Below are 22,087 nucleotides of genomic sequence, written 5' to 3' on the forward strand. Positions count from 1 at the left end.
ACAAGCCAGTTGCTCTGCCTCACAAAAAAGGCCAGAATGGGGATTAATTATTCTGGAGGGAAATGGCTGAGCCCCAGCTTTGGGATAAATCCAGCAGATTGTCAAACACTTGCTTCCCCCCAAAGACCTCGTTTTATCAGATTAATGCGAGATTAAATGATTTACTGTGGTCACTGTGACCCCAAGGCCGCAGCTAGCCTCTCTGCTTACATTCCGGCAGTCTGTCCTTTTCATTGGCCAGTGACAGTCTGGTCTGCTTGGCTGTTATGCTCTTTCGCCCTCTTTACACCTGCGCGTCACACCTCCAATATACTGTTCAGTTTATATCTCTGTTTCTTATCTCTATTCTAACACACCTACTGTGTGTGAGCAGGTGTTTATGAAAGCTTATATAGATTATATACACATATGTACATAAAAACTTATTGCCAAAAGTATTGGGATACCTGTCCAAATAATTGAATTCAGGTGTTCTAATTATTTCCATAGCCACAGGTATATAACATGAAGCACCTAGGCATGCAGACTGCTTCTACAAACATTTGCAAAAGAATGGGTCACTCTCAGGAGCTCATTAAATTCAAGCGTGGTACTGTGATAGTATGCCACAGGTGCAAAAAGTCCATTTGTGGAATTTCCTCGCTACTAAATACTTCATGGTCAACTGTTAGTGGTGTTATAACAAAGTGGAAGCAATTGGGAACAACAGAAACTCACAGAGTGGGGACAATGCATGCTGAAGCACACAATGTGCTGTACAGTAGTTGCCAACTGTCTGCAGAGTCAATAGCTACAGACCTCCAAACTTTGCGTGGCCTTCAGATTAGCTCAAAAACACTGCGTAGAGAACTTCATGGAATGGGTTTCTGTGGCTGAGTAGCTGCATCCAAGCCTTATATCACCAAGTGCAATGCAAAGCGTCAGATGCAGTGGTGTAAAGGACCCTGGCACTGGACTCTAGAGCAGTGGAGACATGTGTTCTCTGGAGTGACAAATCACACTTCTCTGTCTGGCAATCCGATGGATGAGTCTGGTTTTGGTGGCTGCCAGGAGAACAGTACTCTCCTGACTGCATTGTGCCAAGTGTAAAGTTTGGTGTAGGGGGATTATGGTGTGGGGTTATTTTTCAGAGGTTGGGTTGGCCACTTAGTTCCAGTGAAAGGATCTCTTAATGCTTCACCATACCAAGACATTTTGCTTCCAAATTTGTGGGAACAGTTTTGGGAAGGCCCTTTTCTGTTCCAGGATATCTGTACCCCAGTGCAAAAGCAAGGCCCATAAAGACATGGATGATTGAGTCTGGTGTGGAGGAACTTGACTGGCCTGCACAGAGCTCTGACTTCAACCCAATAGAACAACTTTAGGATGAATTAGAGCAGAGACTGTGAGCCAGGCCTTCTCGTCAGTCTCTGACCTCACAAATACTCTCCTGGAAGAATGGTCAAAGATTTCCCATAAACACACTCCTAAACCTTGTGGACAGCCTTCCCAGAAGAGTTGAAGCTGTTATAGCTGCAAAGGATGGGCCAACTCCACATTAAAGCATATGTATTAAGAATGGGATGTCATTAAAGTTCATACTGTATGTGAGTAAAGGCAGGTGTCCCAATACTTTTGGAAATATAGTGTGCATTCATATATAAATACATACAGTGCCTTGCAAAAGTATTCACCCCCCTTGGCATTTCTCATGTTTTGTTGCCTCACAACCTGGAATTAAAATGGATTGTTTGACAGTTTGCACCATTTCATTTACAGAACATGCCTACAGCTTTGAAGATGTATTTCTTTTTTCATTGTGAAGCAAACAACGAATAGGACAAAATAACAGAAAACTTCAGCGTGCATAACTGTTCACCTCCCCTAAAGTCAGTACTTCGTAGAGCCACCTTCTGCGGCAATTACAGCTGCAAGTCGCTTTGGATGAGTCTCTATGAGCTTGCCACATTTTGCCACTGGGATTTTTGCCCAATCCTCAAGGCAAAACTGCTCCAGCTCCTTCATGTTGGATGATTTTCGCTTGTGAACAGCAATCTTCAAGTAAATAAATGTTTCCCCTTAAACCACTCGAGTGTTGCTTTAGCAGTATGCTTCGGGTCATTGTCCTGCTGGAAGGTGAACCTCCGTCCCAGTCTCAAATCACAGGCAGACTGACACAGGTTTTGCTCAAGAATATCCCTGTATTTACAGTAGCACCATCCATCTTTCCCTCGACTGGGACCAGTTTCCCAGTCCCTGCTGCTGAAAAACATCCCCACAGCATGATGCTCCCATCTCCATGTTTCACTATGGCGATGGTGTTCTGGGGGTGATGGGCTGTGTTAGTTTTGTGCCACACGTGGCATTTTCCTTGGTGGCTGAAAAGTTCAATTTTAGTCTCATCTGACCAGAGCACCTTCCTCCATACATTTGGGGAGTCGCCCACATGCCTTTTGGCAAACTCAAAACGTGCCTTCTTATTTCTAACGCTAAGTAATGGCTTTTTTCTGGCCACTCTTCCATAAAGCCCAGCTCTATGGAGTGTACGGCTTATTGTGGTCCTATGGACAGATACTCCAGTCTCTGCTGTGGAACTCTGCAACTCCTTCAGGGTTACCTATGGTCTCTGTGCTGCCTCTCTGATTAATGCCCTCCTTGTCCAGTCTGTGAGTTTTGGTGGGTGGCCCTCTCTTGGCAGGTTTGTTGTGGTACCATGTCCATTTGAAGATGATGGATTTAATGGTGCTCCGGGGGATCATCAAAGATTTGGATATTGTTTTATAACCCAACCCTGACTTGTACTTCACTATAACTTTGTCCCTGACTTGTTTGGAGAGCTCCTTGGTCTTCATGGTGTGATGCCTCCTGCTTAGTGGTGTTGCAGCCTCTGGGGCCTTTCAGAAAAGGTGTGTTTATACTGACAGATCATGTGACACTTAGATTGCACACGGGTGGACTTCATTTCACTAATTATGTGACTTTTGAAGGTAATTGGTTGCACCAGGACTTTGTAGGGGCTTCATGGCAAAGGGGGTGAATACATACGCACATGCAAATTTTCAGTTTTTTATTTATTTTTATTCTTTTTTATATATATTTTTCTCATTTCACGTCACCAACTTAGACTATTTTGTGCAGATCCATCACATGAAATAAGATTAAGATACATTTTAATTCCAGGTTGTGAGGCAACAAAACATGAATAATGCCAAGGGGGATGAATACTTTTGCAAGGCACTGTACATACATGCAGAAATATTGGAAGAACATATTAAGGCAAAAGACTTACAAACTGGTGGTTTGGATGCTTTGGGATTCTGTAGGGTCCCGGTTTTCATCCTGTAAGCCAATCGCCTGAGAAGGCAGCATCCAATGTGTAACTATTAAAGTGCAGCCGCTTCATGACGTGAAAATACAGTTTCACAAAGGCAATGAAATATCAGTGACTACAGGGAGGAGCTCCTGGCACAGTAATGCAGAACACCAAAATTAATTTTCTTACAGAAACACTCAAATTGCATGGGCAATTGACATCATAATGCACAGAAATATACACATGCCAAATGGTACCTTACAGAGACAGAGCAGGCCAGGAAGGCCTTCCTACCTCTCCTGGAACTGTCTGGAGGGGATAAGGCCTGCACGCAGATTGCTGTCACCCACCCGCTTGGCCTGCCACCACGTGGCATCATCCTGGCTCACCACATGCAGAATGTCGCCACGCTGGAAAGGAAGTCCCGCCTCCTGACAGGGCGTGGCCTTGTCCTCAGAGGGCACATAGTCAAACAGGGCCCTCATGTATACCTGAGAAATAACACACAGAGATAATGATGGCATAGCGAGGGCAACCACCTTCAGAGAAATGCATAATACATATTTATGACACCTAGTTTAAGACATGAAAGACACATAGAGCATAAGCTGATAGAAGGCAGCCATGTGTCTCCCATATTATCACAGACCTTGCTCTCCTTCAGCCTGTCCTCCTCCTTTATCGCTGGAATTATTTTGAGAGAGATAGAGCCTTGAGACTGTGACTGCAGCAGCAGGATGAGAAATCACACTGCTGTTAATTACCTATATTTCATCATTCTCAGAATTTATAACTAGTCAATATTTTGAATCTTAATTGCATTGGCTTTAAACTATACTGACAAATAAATTCAATTACGGATTACTTGTAATCATTGTAATCCATGCTGTCAGACCATTTGCACATGTTTGTATGCATTTTTAAAGGACTATGTCTGGGGGATACTGTTAGGTTTGGCCACACAAAATGAGAAAGAACGGAAAGAAGGAAGGAAGGCCATACCAGAATTTGACTGATTTCATCGGGTCTCTTGTGGATGACGAGAATGCCATTTACTTCTCGCAGCTCATCTCCTACATGCACGAGGCCTGCCGAGAAACATATGCTCATTTGCCAAAGCAAATGAGAAGGTTGGGCCTGCTTTCTTGGCTGCAGCAAATAACCACCCACTTACAGGATTACTGGGCCTGTTCGGGAAGTTAAATTAAAGCCATCAATCAGACCGTCTACCAACTGCTCAGATGTCACAATACTGTGATCAAATTACTGTGGTAACGTATTTGAACTGCTTTACTGCGCGACACCAATTTCCCTAGACTGGGGATCTTATGAAAATCAATTGGTGAGTCTGAGCAAACAATAGAGCATGAGCTTTAATCTATGTTCATAACACTGCGCTAGAAGTAATATCTCAAGATCTGGGACAGCAAATAGAGTGCATCTCATAACTGGGACAAATCTGCATGTAAATAGACACAAAGCGATGCCATGTGACTTCTCGTCACCATGTGTAGCTCAATGATTGTGAATGCATTTTTACGAGTACTTTAAAGGAATACCCTCATGGAGAATCTCAAACATGCACACATAAATTAAAATCCCCTCTAAACAGATAGCATTTCCATGGTAACCACAGGGGCTAAATAGCTCTCCAGTCTCCTGAAATACACATTATGAAATGTTACAACTACAATGACTGAGGGATATCATGTCATTTGAATGGTTCATTTCAATGGGAGTCACATTTTACTACTGTATCTCTTATACCTCGTTTCCACCAACACGGAGCTGGTGCTGGTGCCGGTGATGGGCTGATTTTCGCTTGGTGCCTTTTGAGAACCAGCCTGCGTTTCCACCAGTTCAAAAAAGAATGGAACAGAAATGTTATGAAGGTGGAAATGAAAGCAAAGTAAAGGTTGATCTGTGTTTCGTTTTTTGGATTTATTTTGCAGAACTAAAAACAAGTTTCCAGAGTATGACTCGTTGCACCCTGTCTCTATTGCCTGTATCCACTTTTGTCTCCATAAAGGCTCCCCGTTTGCTAAAAACTGAACTTTGTAATATTTGAAAATATTTTATTAATTCGACCTGCGACATAATTCTACTTCATTATTAAATCTGGCCAGCAGATCGATCTTTAGTTTTTCTCAGAGAAAAACAATTCCGCTAACAAGCTGGCAAATTGTTTCACTGCGGCACCAGCATTATTAGACTAACTATATCAGTTACAGATTGAATTTTCCAGGTATATGGAAGGTTTCGATGCAAATTCCTGCCCCACTTTTGCTTACATCACGATGCCAAATTCTTAGCCCAGCTTTTCTGTGGTGCCATGCTGGAGTCGTTTTTTCTGTCCCAGGGTCATTTTTTTTGCTGTGGAAATGCGTGGAACCAGTGCCGGATTGGGACAAAGTCTGGCACCAGTACCGGCACTGTGTTGGTGGAAACGAGGCATTAGTGTTGGCTGAAGAATTATTATTCAACATATTACTATAAAAATCTGTTTTTCCATGAAGTGTTTAGTGTAGGGCTACTAGAATATCTTAATTTAAAGGCCTTTATGTGCAGTTTATGATTAGGATACCATGTCATGTATTTTTACACACATGAACATTTTGCCCATTTCACCTTTAGTAGTTTCTGTTAGTTTGTCATAGTTTGTAAAGAAGCTTTCTAGTCACACACTGCAGGAGCTGGAATGAAACAGGCTACTTACCACTACGGTCTGCAGCCCCACCCCTCATAATTCGGGCCACTACGATCGCACCAGTGGCCTCATCTCGACGGATGGTTGCCCCCTAGGAAAAGAGAGATTCTGCTTCTGTAATGTTAGCTAGTTAGGCTGATTGTCTTCTCTATCTGCTACTACTGTATGATGTGTGCATGTATGTGCCCTGATAAGGATTGGCCTCCCATCCAGGGTATACCCCAGCCTTGCGCCCTGCTGTTCCCAATGATAGGCCCCTATGTGACCCTAACTAGGATTAGGTTAAAAGATGGACAAATATCTAAACCTGGATTAGTTATGTAAGTTACATGGTGTAACACATAGGACAGACCTGTGCTGTTAAAATACAAAGGTGCTGTTCTGGAGATGTGAGCATTTTGCAGGCCCTGCTGGCAAGAATGAATGAAACACCAACCAGCGGCTCCTTGTTCTTAACCAGGCGCACAATCTTTACTGACTCCTCCTCCAGCCCATCATCCAGGTCGTCGGGCAGTGGCGGCAGCACAGGGTCGAAGCTCTTCTGGGCAACTGTGTCGTGCACTGTGAGGACAGCCTAATGGACATGAAGAACAAAAAGATGAGAAAATACAACAGAGGCAAATGTCAGGGCAAAGACATTTCAATAAATAGGGAAGTGAGTGGTGCAGTTACTACATTTAATATGCTGTTATATATGTCCATAAAAATGAAATAGATCTGCAAAATTGTTCTGAGTGGGAAAGCCTTTCCTAATTACAGAACTGAAAAGAATCAAAGACATTTACAGACAGACAAAAAAGCTAAAAACGTGTTTGTCAGAGACATTCATTTAATCTTTTAGTTTCACTGAAAGGCTCTGTGAGCCCATTATCTGCTCATCATCATTAGCATTATGAGCAGCAGAGTTGATGGTGACGGTCAGCATGTTAGCAGGCACCTTAAGGTGTGGAGCTGTCAGCAGCTGCAGAAGCTCCTTCTCGTCGTTGCTCATTGGCCCGCTCTGCAACTCCTCGGCTACCTGTCAACCAATCATCTCTGCTGGGAATCTGTGGCCACACCCACTCAGAATCCAGCAAATATTTTACCAAACATCAATACCACTTATCTTCTGTTTATAGGCCCAAGAATTTGGAATGTGTGGCTGTGTGTGATTTGCACCTGTTATTATTACTACTAACAAATTTAACTTGAGAAAAAAATCTCAAAAATATTTGTGTAGGAAAACTTTACTTTATGAAGCTGGAATTTTTTCATCTTTTACACACCAAAAAAAAAAAAAACCCATTAATCTATTTGCAAAATTATTATATATATATATACACATACACACACACATACATATATACACACACACGAATATAATAAATATAGATTATAATTATCCTTTTTTGACTATTTCCACTCTGTTGCCATAAATCAGTATATGGTAGTTTATAGCAGTACTATATGTATATATGTGGTACAGACAGATTTTGCTAACAATAGCCTAAAATTTAAAAAATGAGTCTCAAATTTCTTATTAAAATATATAAAAATATTTCCTTGTGTTTTAAGAATGGAAATGTAATGTATTTTTGAGTATTTATTGAGTAAGCCCAGAGTAAGCGGATATAAATTTATATGCCCTTTTTTATATACATATACGGCAGCAGATGAAGACCCTTTCAGCTGCCTGCACGCTGACTTGGCCCACAGCCCAGCACGTTTCCTTCTGTCACATCAATGCAGATCATGGAGGCCTTTTTGGATGAATGTTCTCATCATTGGCTGCTCCCAGTGAACTTCCATTGTCTGACAGCTTTAAATCACCTTTCCAATGGCCACTTTACCACTGCAGTAGGTGCCTCTATGAATTAGACAGTAAGGTCTTCATGAGATATTCACAGACATGACTGATAAGAATATGTTCTAATTGGGGTTCAGGCATTGCACTGGTTTTGGATTTATGGAATTTATTTCACAGAAGTTCTGCTGGCAAAGTAACATGTAGAGTAGCACATTGTAACATACATCATTAAGGTTCCAAGGCTTACCGAGGACTGGGGCGCTTGGAACCTATGGCAGGCAGAATAGGGCACAGGGCTGGGGCACACCCTGGATGAGATGCAAGTCTCTCAGGGCAGATGGTAGAGATACGCCCTGCATGACATACCAGGGTATCACAGGGCACAAGGCTGGGCTACACCCTGCATGGGATGCCATTCTCCATTTCACACATATCTCCTATAGGTAAGTTCAAGGCGCCAGGAAGCCTAACAAAGGCAGCTGCATGAGAACCACAGTGCATGGGGAGAACAGTGACAGGAGTGAAAGCAGGATTAAGTGTGAGGTGACAGTATTACCCAAGCAGCCTCCACAGCCATGCCTTGAGCCCTGTGCTGTCTGAAAGTCAGAGGTGGACATTTCAGGTCCAGAAATTAAAAATCCAGATCAAGATTTTGTTTCAACCAACCCATTGAGTATAAAGAGTCACAGTCACAGAATTTGACTGGTCTACAGTTTCCCATGCCACTGAGCAGGATAAGCAGATAGAAGATGGATGGACGTACAAAATTTTGATTTCACTGTACTTACATCTTCTGCCAGAGAGGAGGCACTGTGGAGAACAGGAGTGGGACTGAGGTGCTCATACTGTCGCAGCTTCTCATGTATCTGAAAGACAGCCATTTTGTCTGTAAGCATGTCGCCCAGTATCATAGTTTAATCTATTGGCATTTATTTAAATAATAGAATATATTTAGCAAAAAGGGGAATGAGAAAACAAAGCAGCATATATAATCAGAAAGCACCATTTAGGAAGGATATTTTAAATCTTAACTGATGTTTATTGATCCCCATGGGGAAATTCTCTTTACTCCTCTCCCATTTCACTCTCTATAGACGAGAGCAGGTTGCCTGAAAATGGCAGCCACTCAATGCAGCATCCAGGGAACTGGGGGTTAAGGGCCTTGCTGAAAGACCTGCAGATGTGCTGCAGCTGGCCTCAAACTGGTGACTTTCTGATCACAACCACAGAGGCTTAGCCCACTGAGCCATATGCTGCCCCACTGGACTGAAAAGATTTACCATCATTCATTTTAAGCTCAATTTTGTTAACTGTTCATTACAGAAAAAAGAAAAAAAAAATATATATTTTTAAATGAACTGATGTGTAAATATATGGAAACAAGAGTCTCCGGCCTGGGGAAATGCAGTGAGGAAAAATGCAGGATGCAAAGTGTCCTGCCTTCATGAGGTAAGCGAGGCTCTTCTCACTGAAGACATCCCTCAGGAAGACCATGTCCTCCGTGTGCTTGGCATCTGGGCAGAGCTGGGCAGTCAGCAGGGCCAGCGTCTCATGGAGTCCTGGGTTTGAGTACACAGAATTAACCATGTTTTTGATTAATTGCACACTAATTACATGTCATTCTCCTCTGAAAGAAAATCCAGATTTTTAAAATATTTTAAGATTGATTGCACTGGTATTATTTAATATCAGCTAAGTTGGATCTTACAATTTTGGAGGAAATAGATAAGCTACCATATGCATTTCTCCACATTTAAATTTATACACAAGAAATGCACTGTAAAATGTTTGCTTTTAGATGCTCTTCTGTAGGTAAAAGACACTGAAAACACTTTTGAGAAATTAATGTAAGGTATATCGCCCTGAAAACAATTTTCCATTTAAGTACATTTAATCTCTCACAGGTAATTAGCCACAAGAACAATGATTGCCATATACACTCACCTAATGAATTATTAGGAACACCATACTAATACGGTGTTTGACCCCCTTTCGCCCACAGGACTGCCGCATACTGGATGTTTTTCCCTTTGCACACCATTCTTTGTAAACCCTAGAAATGGTTGTGCGTGAAAATCCCAGTAACTGAGCAGATTGTGAAATACTCAGACCGGCCCGTCTGGCACCAACAACCATGCCACGCTCAAAATTGCTTAAATCACCTTTCTTTCCCATTCTGACATTCAGTTTGGAGTTCAGGAGATTGTCTTGACCAGGGCCACACCCCTAAATGCATTGAAGCAACTGCCATGTGATTGGTTGATTAGATAATTGCATTAATGAGAAATTGAACAGGTGTTCCTAATAATCCTTTAGGTGAGTGTACATTAAAACAGGGGTTCCCAAACTTTTCAGCTCACGACCCCCAAAATAACCGTGCCAGTGACTCGTGACCCCCACTATCCTCGGAAGTGGTTAAAATATACAAATGTTGCGCGCAACAGTGCACATGCGCCAATAGGCCTATCCAAACATGAGCATGACAACACAAAAGAACACAACCATATAATTTTTTTAAATAGTAATTTACTCATTTGTTTAATTTCAACAAAATATCCTATCCAAACAAGAGCATGACAACACAAAAGAACACAACGCTCTAACAACCATATAACTTTTTTTTAAATTGTTATTTACTCATTCGTTTCATTTCAACAAAAATAATATCCTAAGCTTAAAGCGATGAAAATTACCTACACGTTACGTGCACATGTCGGAATGTTTAACATGGTGCTGTAAATTCTGCTGCAACTGACGCTATTGATGTGACGTTAATCCTTCGTAATCACCTCAGGGGTCGCGATCAAACGGAAAGAAATTTGAAAGGCTGATGGCTTTTTAATTTGCATGTTTTTTTTAAATGTAACTGTTAACTACTAGTTTTTATCTTTTGTTAGTTATGGATAAAATGTTAATATAAAATGTTAAAATGTTGATAAAATGTCATTTCTAATAGTTTAAAAAAAAATATTTGATTTCTTGGAAATCATCTCGCGACCTCCCCCTCAATGTCTCACGACCCCCCAGAGGGTCGCGACCCCTACTTTGGGAACCACTGCATTAAAACATTAGTTTAAACAATACTATGTATTAGATAATGATTTGTGAGGTGAGCAGAGTGGCATGTGCTCAGTGTTATAGGAAGTCTCACCTGCACCTGCAGAAAGCACCGGCATGGCATCGATCATCGATCAGGCGCAGTACCTGGGTATGGGGCAGATAAGACGACTACATCAGGATTCATAATGAAATGTTTTGATTGATTGTTGTGTCTTTGCTTTTGCTTTGTTCTCTTGAGTATAGTCAGTCTAAACAAATGTATGACCAGTCCTCAAACTCATGCACACTAATCATTATATAAATATTCCATCTGATCTATCAGTGCATCGGGTCACTTTGCTGCCCCATCTCAGTCTCAAACTGTTTCAAACTTGTGGTTTTCCAAACACAGGTACAGATCTTCCACTCACAGAGCCAGACAGTACCCCATATCTGAGCTTGACATGAACACAGGGACCTAAAAAAGCTAAATAATAAGCCAAGCTGCCTTGACAAATGCACAGTGTGAAGTGAATCCACACATAAACGTGGGTTCACTATCCTTGACATTACCTGCTTGTGATCCTCTGAAATGCATTATGGACAAAACTATTTGGGTCACACCTGATAATCATAGAATTTAGGTGTTTCATTTAGACCAGGGGTGTCAAACTCCAGTCCTGGGGGGCCGGAGCCCTGCATAGCATAGCTCTTTCCTTGTTCCACCACAAATGATTTAGCTTATGAGCTGTGTGATAATTAGCACAAGGAGTTAAATCAGGTGTGTTAAATGAAGGTAAACCAAAAACTGTGCAGGGCTCCGGCACCTCTGATTTAGACCCATCGCCAGAGGTATATAAAATCAAGCACCTAGTCATACAATCAGAAACTCAGCCGTGAAGTAGCAGACCATGTAAATTCACAGAGCAGGGTCGAGGAGTGCTGAGGCACATAGTGTGTAAAAGTCACCAGTGCTCTGTTGCAAACTTCCTTTGGCATTAAAAACTGTGCGCTTGGAATGGGCTTCCATGACCAACCATGGCATGCAAGCGCACATCACCAAATGCAATGTCAAGCTTTAGATGGAGTGGTGTAAACCATGCCACCACTGGACTCTGTAGCAGTGGGGACATGTTCTGTGAAGTGTTGAATCACACATCTCTGTTTGGCAGTCTGATGGACAAGTCCGGGTTTGGCAGATGCCTGGCTGACAGGGGCCCTAAAAAATTAGGAAAATAACTGGATTGGTTTGGACTGGGGGGCCTAATATGATATGCTTTCATGGGGCCCAAAATCTCTAGCAACGCCCCTTGTGCCAACTGTGAAGTTTGGTGGAGGAGGGATAATGGTATGTGGTTGTTTTTCAGGGTTTTAGGCCCTTAGTCCCAGTGAAAGGAACTCTTAATGCTTCACCATACCAAGACGTTTTGCTTCCAACATTTTGGGAACAGTTTTGGGCAGGCCCTTTTCTGTTCCAGGGTAACTGTACCCCAGTGTAAAAGACATAGTTGGGTGAGTTTGTGTGGAAGAACTTGACTGGCACAGAGCCCTGACCTCAACCCCATTTAACACCTTTGGGATGAACGTAGATTGCGAGCCAGGCCTTAAGGTCCAACAAGAGTGTCTGACCTCACAAATGTTCTTCTTGATGAAAGGGCAAACATTTCCATAGACACACTCCAAAATGTGGAAAGCCTTTCTAGAAGAGTCGCAGCTGTTATAGCTATAAAGGGGGGACCAACTCCACATTGATGCCTAAGGATATGGAATGGGATGTGATAAAGGTTCCTGTAAATTTCCTGGAGGAACCTTCCCAAGGGATTAACAAAGTACTATCATCTATCTATCTATCTATCTATCTATCTATCTATCTATCTATCTAATCTATCTATATCCATCTATCTGTAATGGCTAGCTGTCCAGTACTTTTGACCATATATTGTATATGGTCTCACTAATGCCAAAACATCAGTATGTTCTTCCAGCTGACTTGTTTTTATCTTATTGCTAATTACTGAAACTGCTCTCACCACCCCAGTTTACTTAATGATTAAGAACCCCACCTCCTAAATCCCTCCAAAACACCTTAAGCAGGATCTGTAAGGAAATCTAATTACCACCATTAGAGGTGATAATGTGGTGAAATGCTCCCACAGGCTGAGAGACTGTAACAGGAACTTAAATCAATACTTTGACACAATTCTTTTTGTTCTGCAGTAGTTGACATTCGCGAAAAAAGACATTTGTCTAGCTACTGTGATCACATCGGTACATTGAAATTTGTTTCAAATATCAAATGAAAATGGTTTCTTTTGTTATGTAATTGCACATAATTGTAACTGTAACAGCTAGAATAGCTATATAAATCACAACATAAATTAAATTGTAAATGTGTTTTATCAATTAAAAAAAATTAAACCCATTTTTTCTGTAGATAATTTGGAATAAGCAGTTGTTTGAGAAATCTCATGTGAAATATCTCACAAATGAATTTATTCTTTACAAATACATCCTAAATCAGGGTTTCTCAACCGGTGAGTCGTGGCCAATCATATGGTAAGCTTTTAAGAATGGACAACCTTAAAAACGCAGAGCCAGGTTAATTGAGTTAACAGATCACGCCACATGCTACTGTTTTGATAAATTTCTGAGGGCGCTTCAAGTGTTGGTGAAGAAATCGACAGCTCAACAGCCACATCATCTTTTAAAAAAGGAGATATTGTGGATAAATAAGGCAAACAGACATGGGTGGTGTGGTGGTACTTTTTGCAGTTTTAAGTGAAACACACAACAGGCTACTGCTGTGTACTGCTGAAAACTTGTGCCAAATAAAACTGTAAATACTATTCTTTTCATGTAAAATGGGGTTCCTTTGGTTTCCTCCTGCAGTCCAAAGCCATGCAGTTCAGTTAATTTTGCTTTCTCTGAATTGGCCATAGGGTACGACTGCATATATGGCATCCTGTACAGAGTACACCCACACCTGGGTCTGACATAGGCTCCAGGGCCCTTGTGACCCTCAACAAGATAAGTGGTTAGAAGTTGAATCAATGAACATTCAGGGGCCAAAGCAATTAAAATCCCTACAGAGGAATTTTGTCAAGACTCACTGAATCCTAATTTAGTCAAACAGGACAAAAAGCTCCACAAGCTGACCCATCCCATCCCTACTGGCAGGTCTTCTACCTAACGGGCCCAAAGTCAGCTGGACTGGACACCACAGAAAATGAACTTTGGGCCATTGACCATACAGGAAGCTGCAGAACAAGGTGCACATGAGAAGGACTCCTATCTGCACCTATCTGTACTACAGTATTCTCTACATTTTATAATAAAAAGACATCAAATATATGGAATCATATATGGAATTATATATATATTTTTTTTTTCTTGGGGGGGACATCTCTATGGGTTGGGACTCAGAAGGTTGCTGGTTCAAATCCCTGGATCAGCAGAGTGATCCCACCTTTGGGCCTTTGAGCAAGGCCTTTAACCCCAATTACTCCAGATACTGGCTGACCCTATTGTTTCCTCTACGTGAGTTTCATGAGGTGGCCTCCTGAGATGCTTTTCCAGGTGTGCTGGAGGAGATACCACATATGCTAAATATTCATTGCCCACTTTTCCTTCACTCTCTGGTCAAACTTCTCCAAAACCATTTCTACTGTTTTTAGCTCTGTGTGAGGCTGCGTGTATGGAACCGTCCTCAGTATTTTAAGGGGACAGTGGCATTTTACCACAATAATGAATTGTTTTGGTATCTTTCTCCCAAGGTTTTTGTTTGCAGGATCGGCAAGGGTGGAAGCAGTCTTTATTTATATTTATTGCCCTTTTGTCCCTTGTGGTAGGATGGTACCCTTATATCCAAAGGGGAATGGTAGCTCCCAATTAGAGGGGCGGGGACAAGGGTTTATAAGATGGTGGAAGGGTTAGTTTCTTTTTTTGGGGCCCAGCTACTTGTGTGCTCTCGGAGTGGGAGGTCCTTAGGTGTGTGGGGACTAGAGGCCACAGTTCAGTCTGGTGTACTTGTTTTTTTTGTTTGTTTGATAGTTATTTGTATTAGTTTTCCTTTGTTGTTTTCTTTATTTTTTCTCTTGTTTTTGGAGCATTTGATGGGAGAAGCCAGAACATGAGCTGATGCCTAAATAAATCACAAATCACAAGTTTTTTTTTGGATGTTTTGTTGTCTTTGCCCGACCCTGACACCTCTCGACACCTTACCCCACGACACTCTGGTAGCCAAGTCATGTGATGTGACACTCTGTCACTCTCCTTTGTTGGCAGCTTGGCGTGTCCAAACTTTTGACTGGAACTGTATAGTGCAAATGATAACACAAGGGCTTTTGCCTATATCAAAACAATTCCAGCTTTAACATTAGAAATATTATACTGTCTGCTATTTCCAAAATCTACATAGTCATTCCATAAGCAATTTTTAACTCTGCAATCTGCATGACCAGCGAACCAATTTACAACTATCAATAAAAATTAAAAAAAAAAAAAGAGAGAAATTTAAGCTACAAAAAGCAATGCTCTCTGCTCAGCAGATACTAGTCCCAGGCTACACAGGTGTAACACATATTGCACATAAAAATTACTCAGACAATACACTTTTTCTTGGTTGAAAAATACTGCATGTTGCACATGGGAAATGAAAGCAAAACAGAGATATATTTCCACCTACATAAGCCAAAATCAATTTTAAAGCCACAGGACAACTAGAATATATAATACTGTTAGGATTGCTTCATATTCAGTTGTGTTTTTTCCCATAAACCTTTAAAATAAAAATATAAAAAAACAGAGTCTTTAATATGTGTTCACTCCCTGCAAGCTTGTTCAAAGTATATTGCAATAATGTTTTACCTTGTTGAATATTTTTCTTTAGGTATTTAACCTCTTAATCATAAATCCTGTGTAAAAAGCAGCCTTTGAAGGAACCTTGATGATGACTTTTCAAAAATTCTGTTCTGGAACAAATGTTTTGCTTCACAGAGTTGTTTTCATTTTAGACTGGGAAAACTGGAATTAGTTTAGCACAAATAGCTGTAAGTTTCGCTCTGCATTTGCCAGATTGCTGTAATGATCCATTGCGGTCAGTTCCCCCTGAGATAACACCCTGCATATGAATCAAGAGTCACTGGCACTGTCTGCCACCGTTTCCCTCTATTCAGCTCAGACAAAGTGGACTTCCTACTTTGTTCTCCTCAGAATCCACAATAAACATGTGTTTGTGTGACCATGATGACCCTGAGAGTATAAAAGAGGATTGAGAGTATTATGTATGTATCTGTTTTTCTTTCACCAGATCCACCTCAAGCTGCTGTGCCAATAACTTCATACAAAAATCGATACTCCCGTGTTAGTGCAGAACGACTTAAAGGAGGCTATCACTATAGTGGGGAATTATACAGTTTGAGACAGCTGGTCAAACACCAAGGACACAAATCATTGTACTTCCAAAAGCTAAAAGTTATGACATGACCCACAGCATGAAGTAGCAGGAAACACACACCTCCTTCCTAAAGCATGAAGCTAATAAGTTAGGTGGGTCTATGATTGTTTCTCTGGCTCAGTTCTGCTGCTTACTCTCTCATACCACCACTGAGTCTCCTGCTTCAGCAAACAGTCTTGCCGCTAGACTGAGCGTGTGACAGCTATGAGATGTGAACACACACAGGGTGCTGTTTCTGTTTCTTAACCATCCTGGTAACCTCTGCGGGAAACCTGCCAGCAACCCAGAGAGCAGGTCTTCCTTGTAGGAGCTGATTTGGAAAAATGGCACATTTATATTACCATTAAATTTAGTCTGCAGTCAATGTGATTAATATAATGACACTTTGCAAAGTACTAGCAATCCACTAAGAGTGTCTCCCTGCCCAGTATGCTGTGCTGTGGGGGATAGCGCCCACCCAGAATAAGTAGGTAGAAGATGAATAGATGGATAATAAAATGCCCTTGTTGAACTGGGGAAAAAAATCAGAAACTTGGTAGGTTCACTGGAATTACTGATCACCATCGCAGAATGCCATAAGCAGCACTCCAGGAGGCTAACACACTATGGAGGAATACACTGCAGATGGGTTTCGTCTATCAGGCTTTCATGAGTTTCTCGGTATTTGCAAAACAAGAAGTATTATTATTATTATTTATTATTTGCCACTAATATTTATTTATCATTCTGCACCACTTCATCCAATCTGCTCATCCTGGGTGATCTCAATATTCATGTTGACATTCCCACAAATCATCAAACCGCTGAATTCCTCCAACTGCTGGATTACTTGCACTTGAAACAACATGTCAAATCTCCAACACACTCTAGAGGACACACCTTGGACTTAGTCATCACGAACTCTCTACCTGTGCATCATCTTTCCGTATATGACCTGGGTGTGTCAGACCACAAAGCTATTTACATGGAGTTACCCTTTCAAATTTCTCTCATGAAGCCAAAGCGGCAGATTTCCTTTCGAAATCTAAAAGTCATTAACCCTGAACTTCTTTCAGCTGATCTTAATGACCACATTCCTGTTTCTCTATCAATCTCCACCAATTCAGTAGATTTCTACAACTCCACCCTCTCCACCATTCTGAACCGCCACGCTCCCGCTAAAACAAGGACAGTTGCCTTTTTGTGCTCAGCTCCATGGTATACACCGGAGCTAAGGAAACTAAAGGCAGCCGGTAGAGCGCTTGAGAGACGCTTCTTAGCCTCGGGTCTGCTAGTCCACAAGCTAGCTTACCAGGAACACCGCAAATCATATGCAAGCGCTCTCAAAAATGCCCGATCACGTTTTTACTCATCCATCATCTCCGATAACCCGGGTAACTCTAAGACTCTTTTTTGCACCATCACCAACCTCCTCCAGCCTCGAACACCATCACTCACCGAACCTACTAATGACCTCTGCAATAAATTCATCGCCTTCTTTCAAAATAAGATCCTAAGAATCCGCTCTTCACTTGCAACTCCCCTGTCTGCTCACACTACTGGTGTCGACACACCTCTAGGGAACCCTTCCCTCTTCTGGTCTTTTCCTCAGGTCTGTGTGAAGGAGGTTGAGGCCGCTGTTAGGGCTATGAAACCCTCTACATGCGCCCTTGACCCCTTCCCAACAGTCCTAGTGAATGCAAATATGGCCTCCCTCGGCCTCCTAATTACTACCATCATCAACCAGTCCCTCCAGTCAGGTTATGTTCCCTCCACTCTGAAATCAGCCATAATCAAACCCCACCTTAAAAAGCCTAACCTGGACCCTCAAGACCTGGCAAATTACAGACCCATTTCCAATCTCCCCTTCCTTTCGAAAGTTCTGGAAAAAGTGGTCTCAGTTCATCTTCAAAGACATCTACACGACAACAAAATTCTGGACAAATTTCAATCTGGCTTCCGCTCGGCACACAGCACCGAAACAGCTTTGGTCCGGGTCACAAATGACCTATTGATCACTGCAGACCGTGGCTCCTCCTCTCTCCTCGTACTTCTGGATCTGTCAGCAGCCTTCGATACAGTTGATCATGACATTCTCCTCCACCGTTTACGATACCTTGCAGGGTTCACCGGCGTTGCCCTGGGTTGGTTTAAGTCATACCTTACGGGCAGATCTGAGTTTGTCTCCATTGGACATGCTAAATCAATGAGCCCTCCTGTCACTTGTGGTGTTCCTCAGGGATCAGTATTGGGGCCCATTCTTTTTAATCTGTACATGGCTCCACTTAGGCGCATCATTACCAGCTGCGGGGTCTCATTCCACTGCTACGCCGATGATACTCAGCTCTACCTGAAGCTGGGTAGCAAAGCGTCTGAGGCCCCTTCCACTTCATCAGCCCCTTCGATATCTACGCCAATCACTCCCCCAACACTCACCGCCTGTCTGGATAAGATAAAGGCATGGATGGAGCAAAATTTCCTTCATCTTAACAGCTCAAAAACTGAAGTGATTCAAATTGGCACTCCACACCAAATTCAACAACAAAAAATCGTCACTATCTCTTTCTCCGGTCAGAACATCTCTCTTTCGAAAACAGTCACCAATCTTGGTGTTATTTTTGACCCTCAATTTTGAAAACCATATCAAGCACATTTGCAAAATCTCCTTTTTCCATCTTAGAAATATTGCTAAACTCCGGCCTACACTCTCCCTTTCTGATGCAGAAAAACTGGTGCATGCCTTTATCTCCTCCAGACTGGACTATTGTAATGCGCTTCTCATCGGGATTCCTGGAAAAAACATACAAAAACTTCAGTATGTTCAGAACTGCGCTGCCAGGGTCCTGATGAGAGTAAGGAAACATGAGCACATCACTCCCGTGCTCCGCTCCCTTCACTGGCTTCCCGTTACTGCACGGATCACCTACAAAATTTCCTTGCTTACCTTCCAATGCCTGCATGGTGATGTGCCTGTGTATCTAACAGAACTCCTCACTCCGCACTGTCACCCACGCACTCTCCGCTCCACTAACACACATCTTCTCCAACCTCCCAGGACTCGTTCCCGTAACACTGGAGATAGGGCCTTTTCCAGTGCTGCCCCACGGCTGTGGAATGCCCTTCCTCTACATCTGAGGGCTCCACAGACTGTTACATGTTTTTATAAAAACCTGAATACATTTCTTTTTAACCAATGTTTTTAATGACTACTTAACTAAATGGTTTTTTTTTTTCCTCTGTTGTTGTTTTTATTGTGATATTCTCTCACTGTCTGTATGCACTTTGAGATCTTCTTTGTAAAATGTAAAGTGCATTATAAATTAAATTTTATTATTATAAATTATTAATGCTGAAGCATACCTTTTTAGCTAAGTGTTTCTAACCTGTACTGTAACTGTGAATTTCATAATGTAATTTGGTCAGATAGTCATACAATGTTCCTATTTGCATAAAGTTAAATCATGTGGGTCCTCCATAGCTGGGGACTAATGCAAACAAAGTATTTCTTCGATTGTGGAGGCTATAATCAGATGAGTTGGCCTGAAGTTAAAATGTACCGTTAACTTCAACACCCACATCAGGCTCCTGATATATTCATTCAAGATCTGGCATGCCAAGATATGTATCCTCAAACACTTCAAACACTCACACATCACCTATAACAATGTTATCTGCTACCAGAATCCTTTACTGCTGCAAATAGCAAGTCGATTCATCTGTATCTCTTTTTCTCAGAGGCCGATACCGAAGTTTAATTCCTTTTTCACTGCATTTCCCAGTACAGAATGTAATGAGACCTCCATTCAAAGTAAATTTCCTAGATAACAAAATCACTGCTACTATGAACATTCTGTTGTAGGGACTGTACAGGTTCAACAGCTTCTCTATACAGTAATGGCCGAAATTATCGGCACCCCTAGAATTTTTCCAGAAAATGCACCATTTCTCCCAGAAAACTGTTGCAATTAGAAATGTTTTGGTCAACACATGTTTATTTCCTTTATGTGCATTGGATCAACAGAAAAAACTGAGAAAAAAGCCAAATTTGACATCATTTCACACAGAATTCCAAAAATGGGCTGGACAAAATTATTGGCACCTTTTCAAAATTGTGGGTAAATCGTTTTATTTCAAGCATATGATGCATGTTTGAACTCACCTGTGGCAAGAAACAGGTGCTGGCAATATAGCAATCACACCTGAAGCCAGTTAAAATGGAGAAAAGTTGACTCAATCATTCTGTTGTGTGTCTGTGTGTGCCACACTAAGCATGAAGAACAGAAAGAAGAGCAGAGAATTGTCTGAGGATTTGAGAACAAAAATTATGGAAAAATATCAACAATCTCAAGTCCATCTCCAGAGATCTTCATGTTCCTTTGTCCATTGTCCATCCATCCATCATCTGCCGCTTGTCCGGGGTTCGGGTCGCGGGGGTAGCAGCTTCAGTAGAGGCACCCAGACCTCCCTCTCCCCAGCTAACCCCACCAGCTCCTCGGGGGGGACACCGAGGCGTTCCCAGGCCAGCCGAGAGATATAACCCCTCCAGCGAGTCCTGGGCCTGCCTCGGGCCTCCTCCCTGTAGGACAGGCACGGAAAACCTCCCCGGGTAACCGCCCAGGAGGCATCCGCACCAGATGTCCAAACCACCTCAACTGGCTCCTTTCGACGTGAAGAAGCAGCGGTTCTACTCTGAGGCCCTCCCGGATATCCGAACTTCTCACCCTATCCCTAAGGGAGAGCCCAGACACCCTGCGGAGAAACCTCATTTCGGCCGCTTGTATTCGCGATCTCGTTCTTTCGGTCATTACCCATAGCTCATGACCATAGGTGAGGGTAGGGACAAAGATGGACCAATAGATCGAGAGCTTGGCTTTTTGGCTCAGTTCTTTCTTAGCCACGACGGACCGGTTAAGCGCCTGCAGAACTGCAGACGCCGCTCCGATCCGCCTATCCAGCTCCCGATCTCGCCTACCCTCACTCGTGAACAAGACCCCGAGATACTTAAACTCCTCCACTTGAGGCAGTACATTTTCCCCAACCCGAAGAGGGCAAACCACCCGTTTCCGGCTGAGAACCATGGTCTCGGACTTGGAGGTGCTAATCCTCATCCCTGCTGCTTCGCACTCGGCTGCGAACCGCCCCAGTGCCTGCTGGAGATCCCCAGCAGATGAAGCCAACAGGACGACATCGTCTGCAAAAAGCAGCGAGGCAATCCTGAGGTCACCAAACTGGACACCCTCGACGCCTTGGCTGCGCCTAGAAATCCTGTCCATAAATATGATAAACAGGACCGATGACAAAGGGCAGCCCTGGCGGAGCCCAACACGCACCTGGAACACGTCCGACTTATTGCTGGCAATGCGGACCAAGCTTCTGCTCCGTTCGTACAGGGACCGGATCGCCCACAACAGTGGACCCCGAACCCCATACTCTCGAAGCACCCCCCACAGAGCACCTCGGGGAACCCGGTCGTAAGCCTTTTCCAAATCCACAAAACACATGTAGACTGGATAGGCAAACTCCCAGGCCCCCTCCAGTACCCTTGCAAGGGTATAAAGCTGGTCCAGTGTTCCACGACCAGGACGAAAACCGCATTGTTCCTCCTGAATCCGAGATTCGACTATCGATCTCACCCTCCTCTCCAGTACCCTGGAATAGACCTTCCCAGGGAGGCTGAGAAGTGTGATCCCCCTATAGTTGGAACACACCCTCCGGTCCCCTTTCTTAAATAAGGGAACCACCACCCCGGTCTGCCAATCCAGCGGCACTGTCCCTGACCTCCACGCACTGTTGAGAAGGCGTGTCAGCCACGACAGCCCCACAACATCT

General features: G+C 42.8%; 1 protein-coding gene across 3 annotated transcripts in view; it reads right to left on the minus strand.

Annotated features, from left to right (window-relative positions):
* LOC111834428 (MAGUK p55 subfamily member 3-like) overlaps positions 1–22,087 on the minus strand; it is a 40,105-nt gene that overhangs the window by 12,177 nt on the left and 5,841 nt on the right. For all 3 annotated transcript variants that reach the window (XM_072712732.1, XM_072712733.1, XM_072712734.1), the window contains exons 2-11: positions 10,937–10,989; positions 9,226–9,344; positions 8,574–8,651; positions 6,937–7,017; positions 6,436–6,573; positions 6,009–6,090; positions 4,295–4,380; positions 3,942–4,016; positions 3,587–3,783; positions 3,269–3,333 (exon numbers count right to left, since the gene is read on the minus strand). In XM_072712732.1, the coding sequence (XP_072568833.1) occupies positions 3,269–3,333; positions 3,587–3,783; positions 3,942–4,016; positions 4,295–4,380; positions 6,009–6,090; positions 6,436–6,573; positions 6,937–7,017; positions 8,574–8,651; positions 9,226–9,344; positions 10,937–10,973 (958 nt within the window). In that variant the 5' untranslated portion in view covers positions 10,974–10,989. The remainder of the gene's footprint in view (positions 1–3,268; positions 3,334–3,586; positions 3,784–3,941; positions 4,017–4,294; positions 4,381–6,008; positions 6,091–6,435; positions 6,574–6,936; positions 7,018–8,573; positions 8,652–9,225; positions 9,345–10,936; positions 10,990–22,087) is intronic.

Source organism: Paramormyrops kingsleyae, chromosome 5 (assembly GCF_048594095.1).
Source record: "Paramormyrops kingsleyae isolate MSU_618 chromosome 5, PKINGS_0.4, whole genome shotgun sequence".
Classification (NCBI taxonomy): domain Eukaryota; kingdom Metazoa; phylum Chordata; class Actinopteri; order Osteoglossiformes; family Mormyridae; genus Paramormyrops; species Paramormyrops kingsleyae.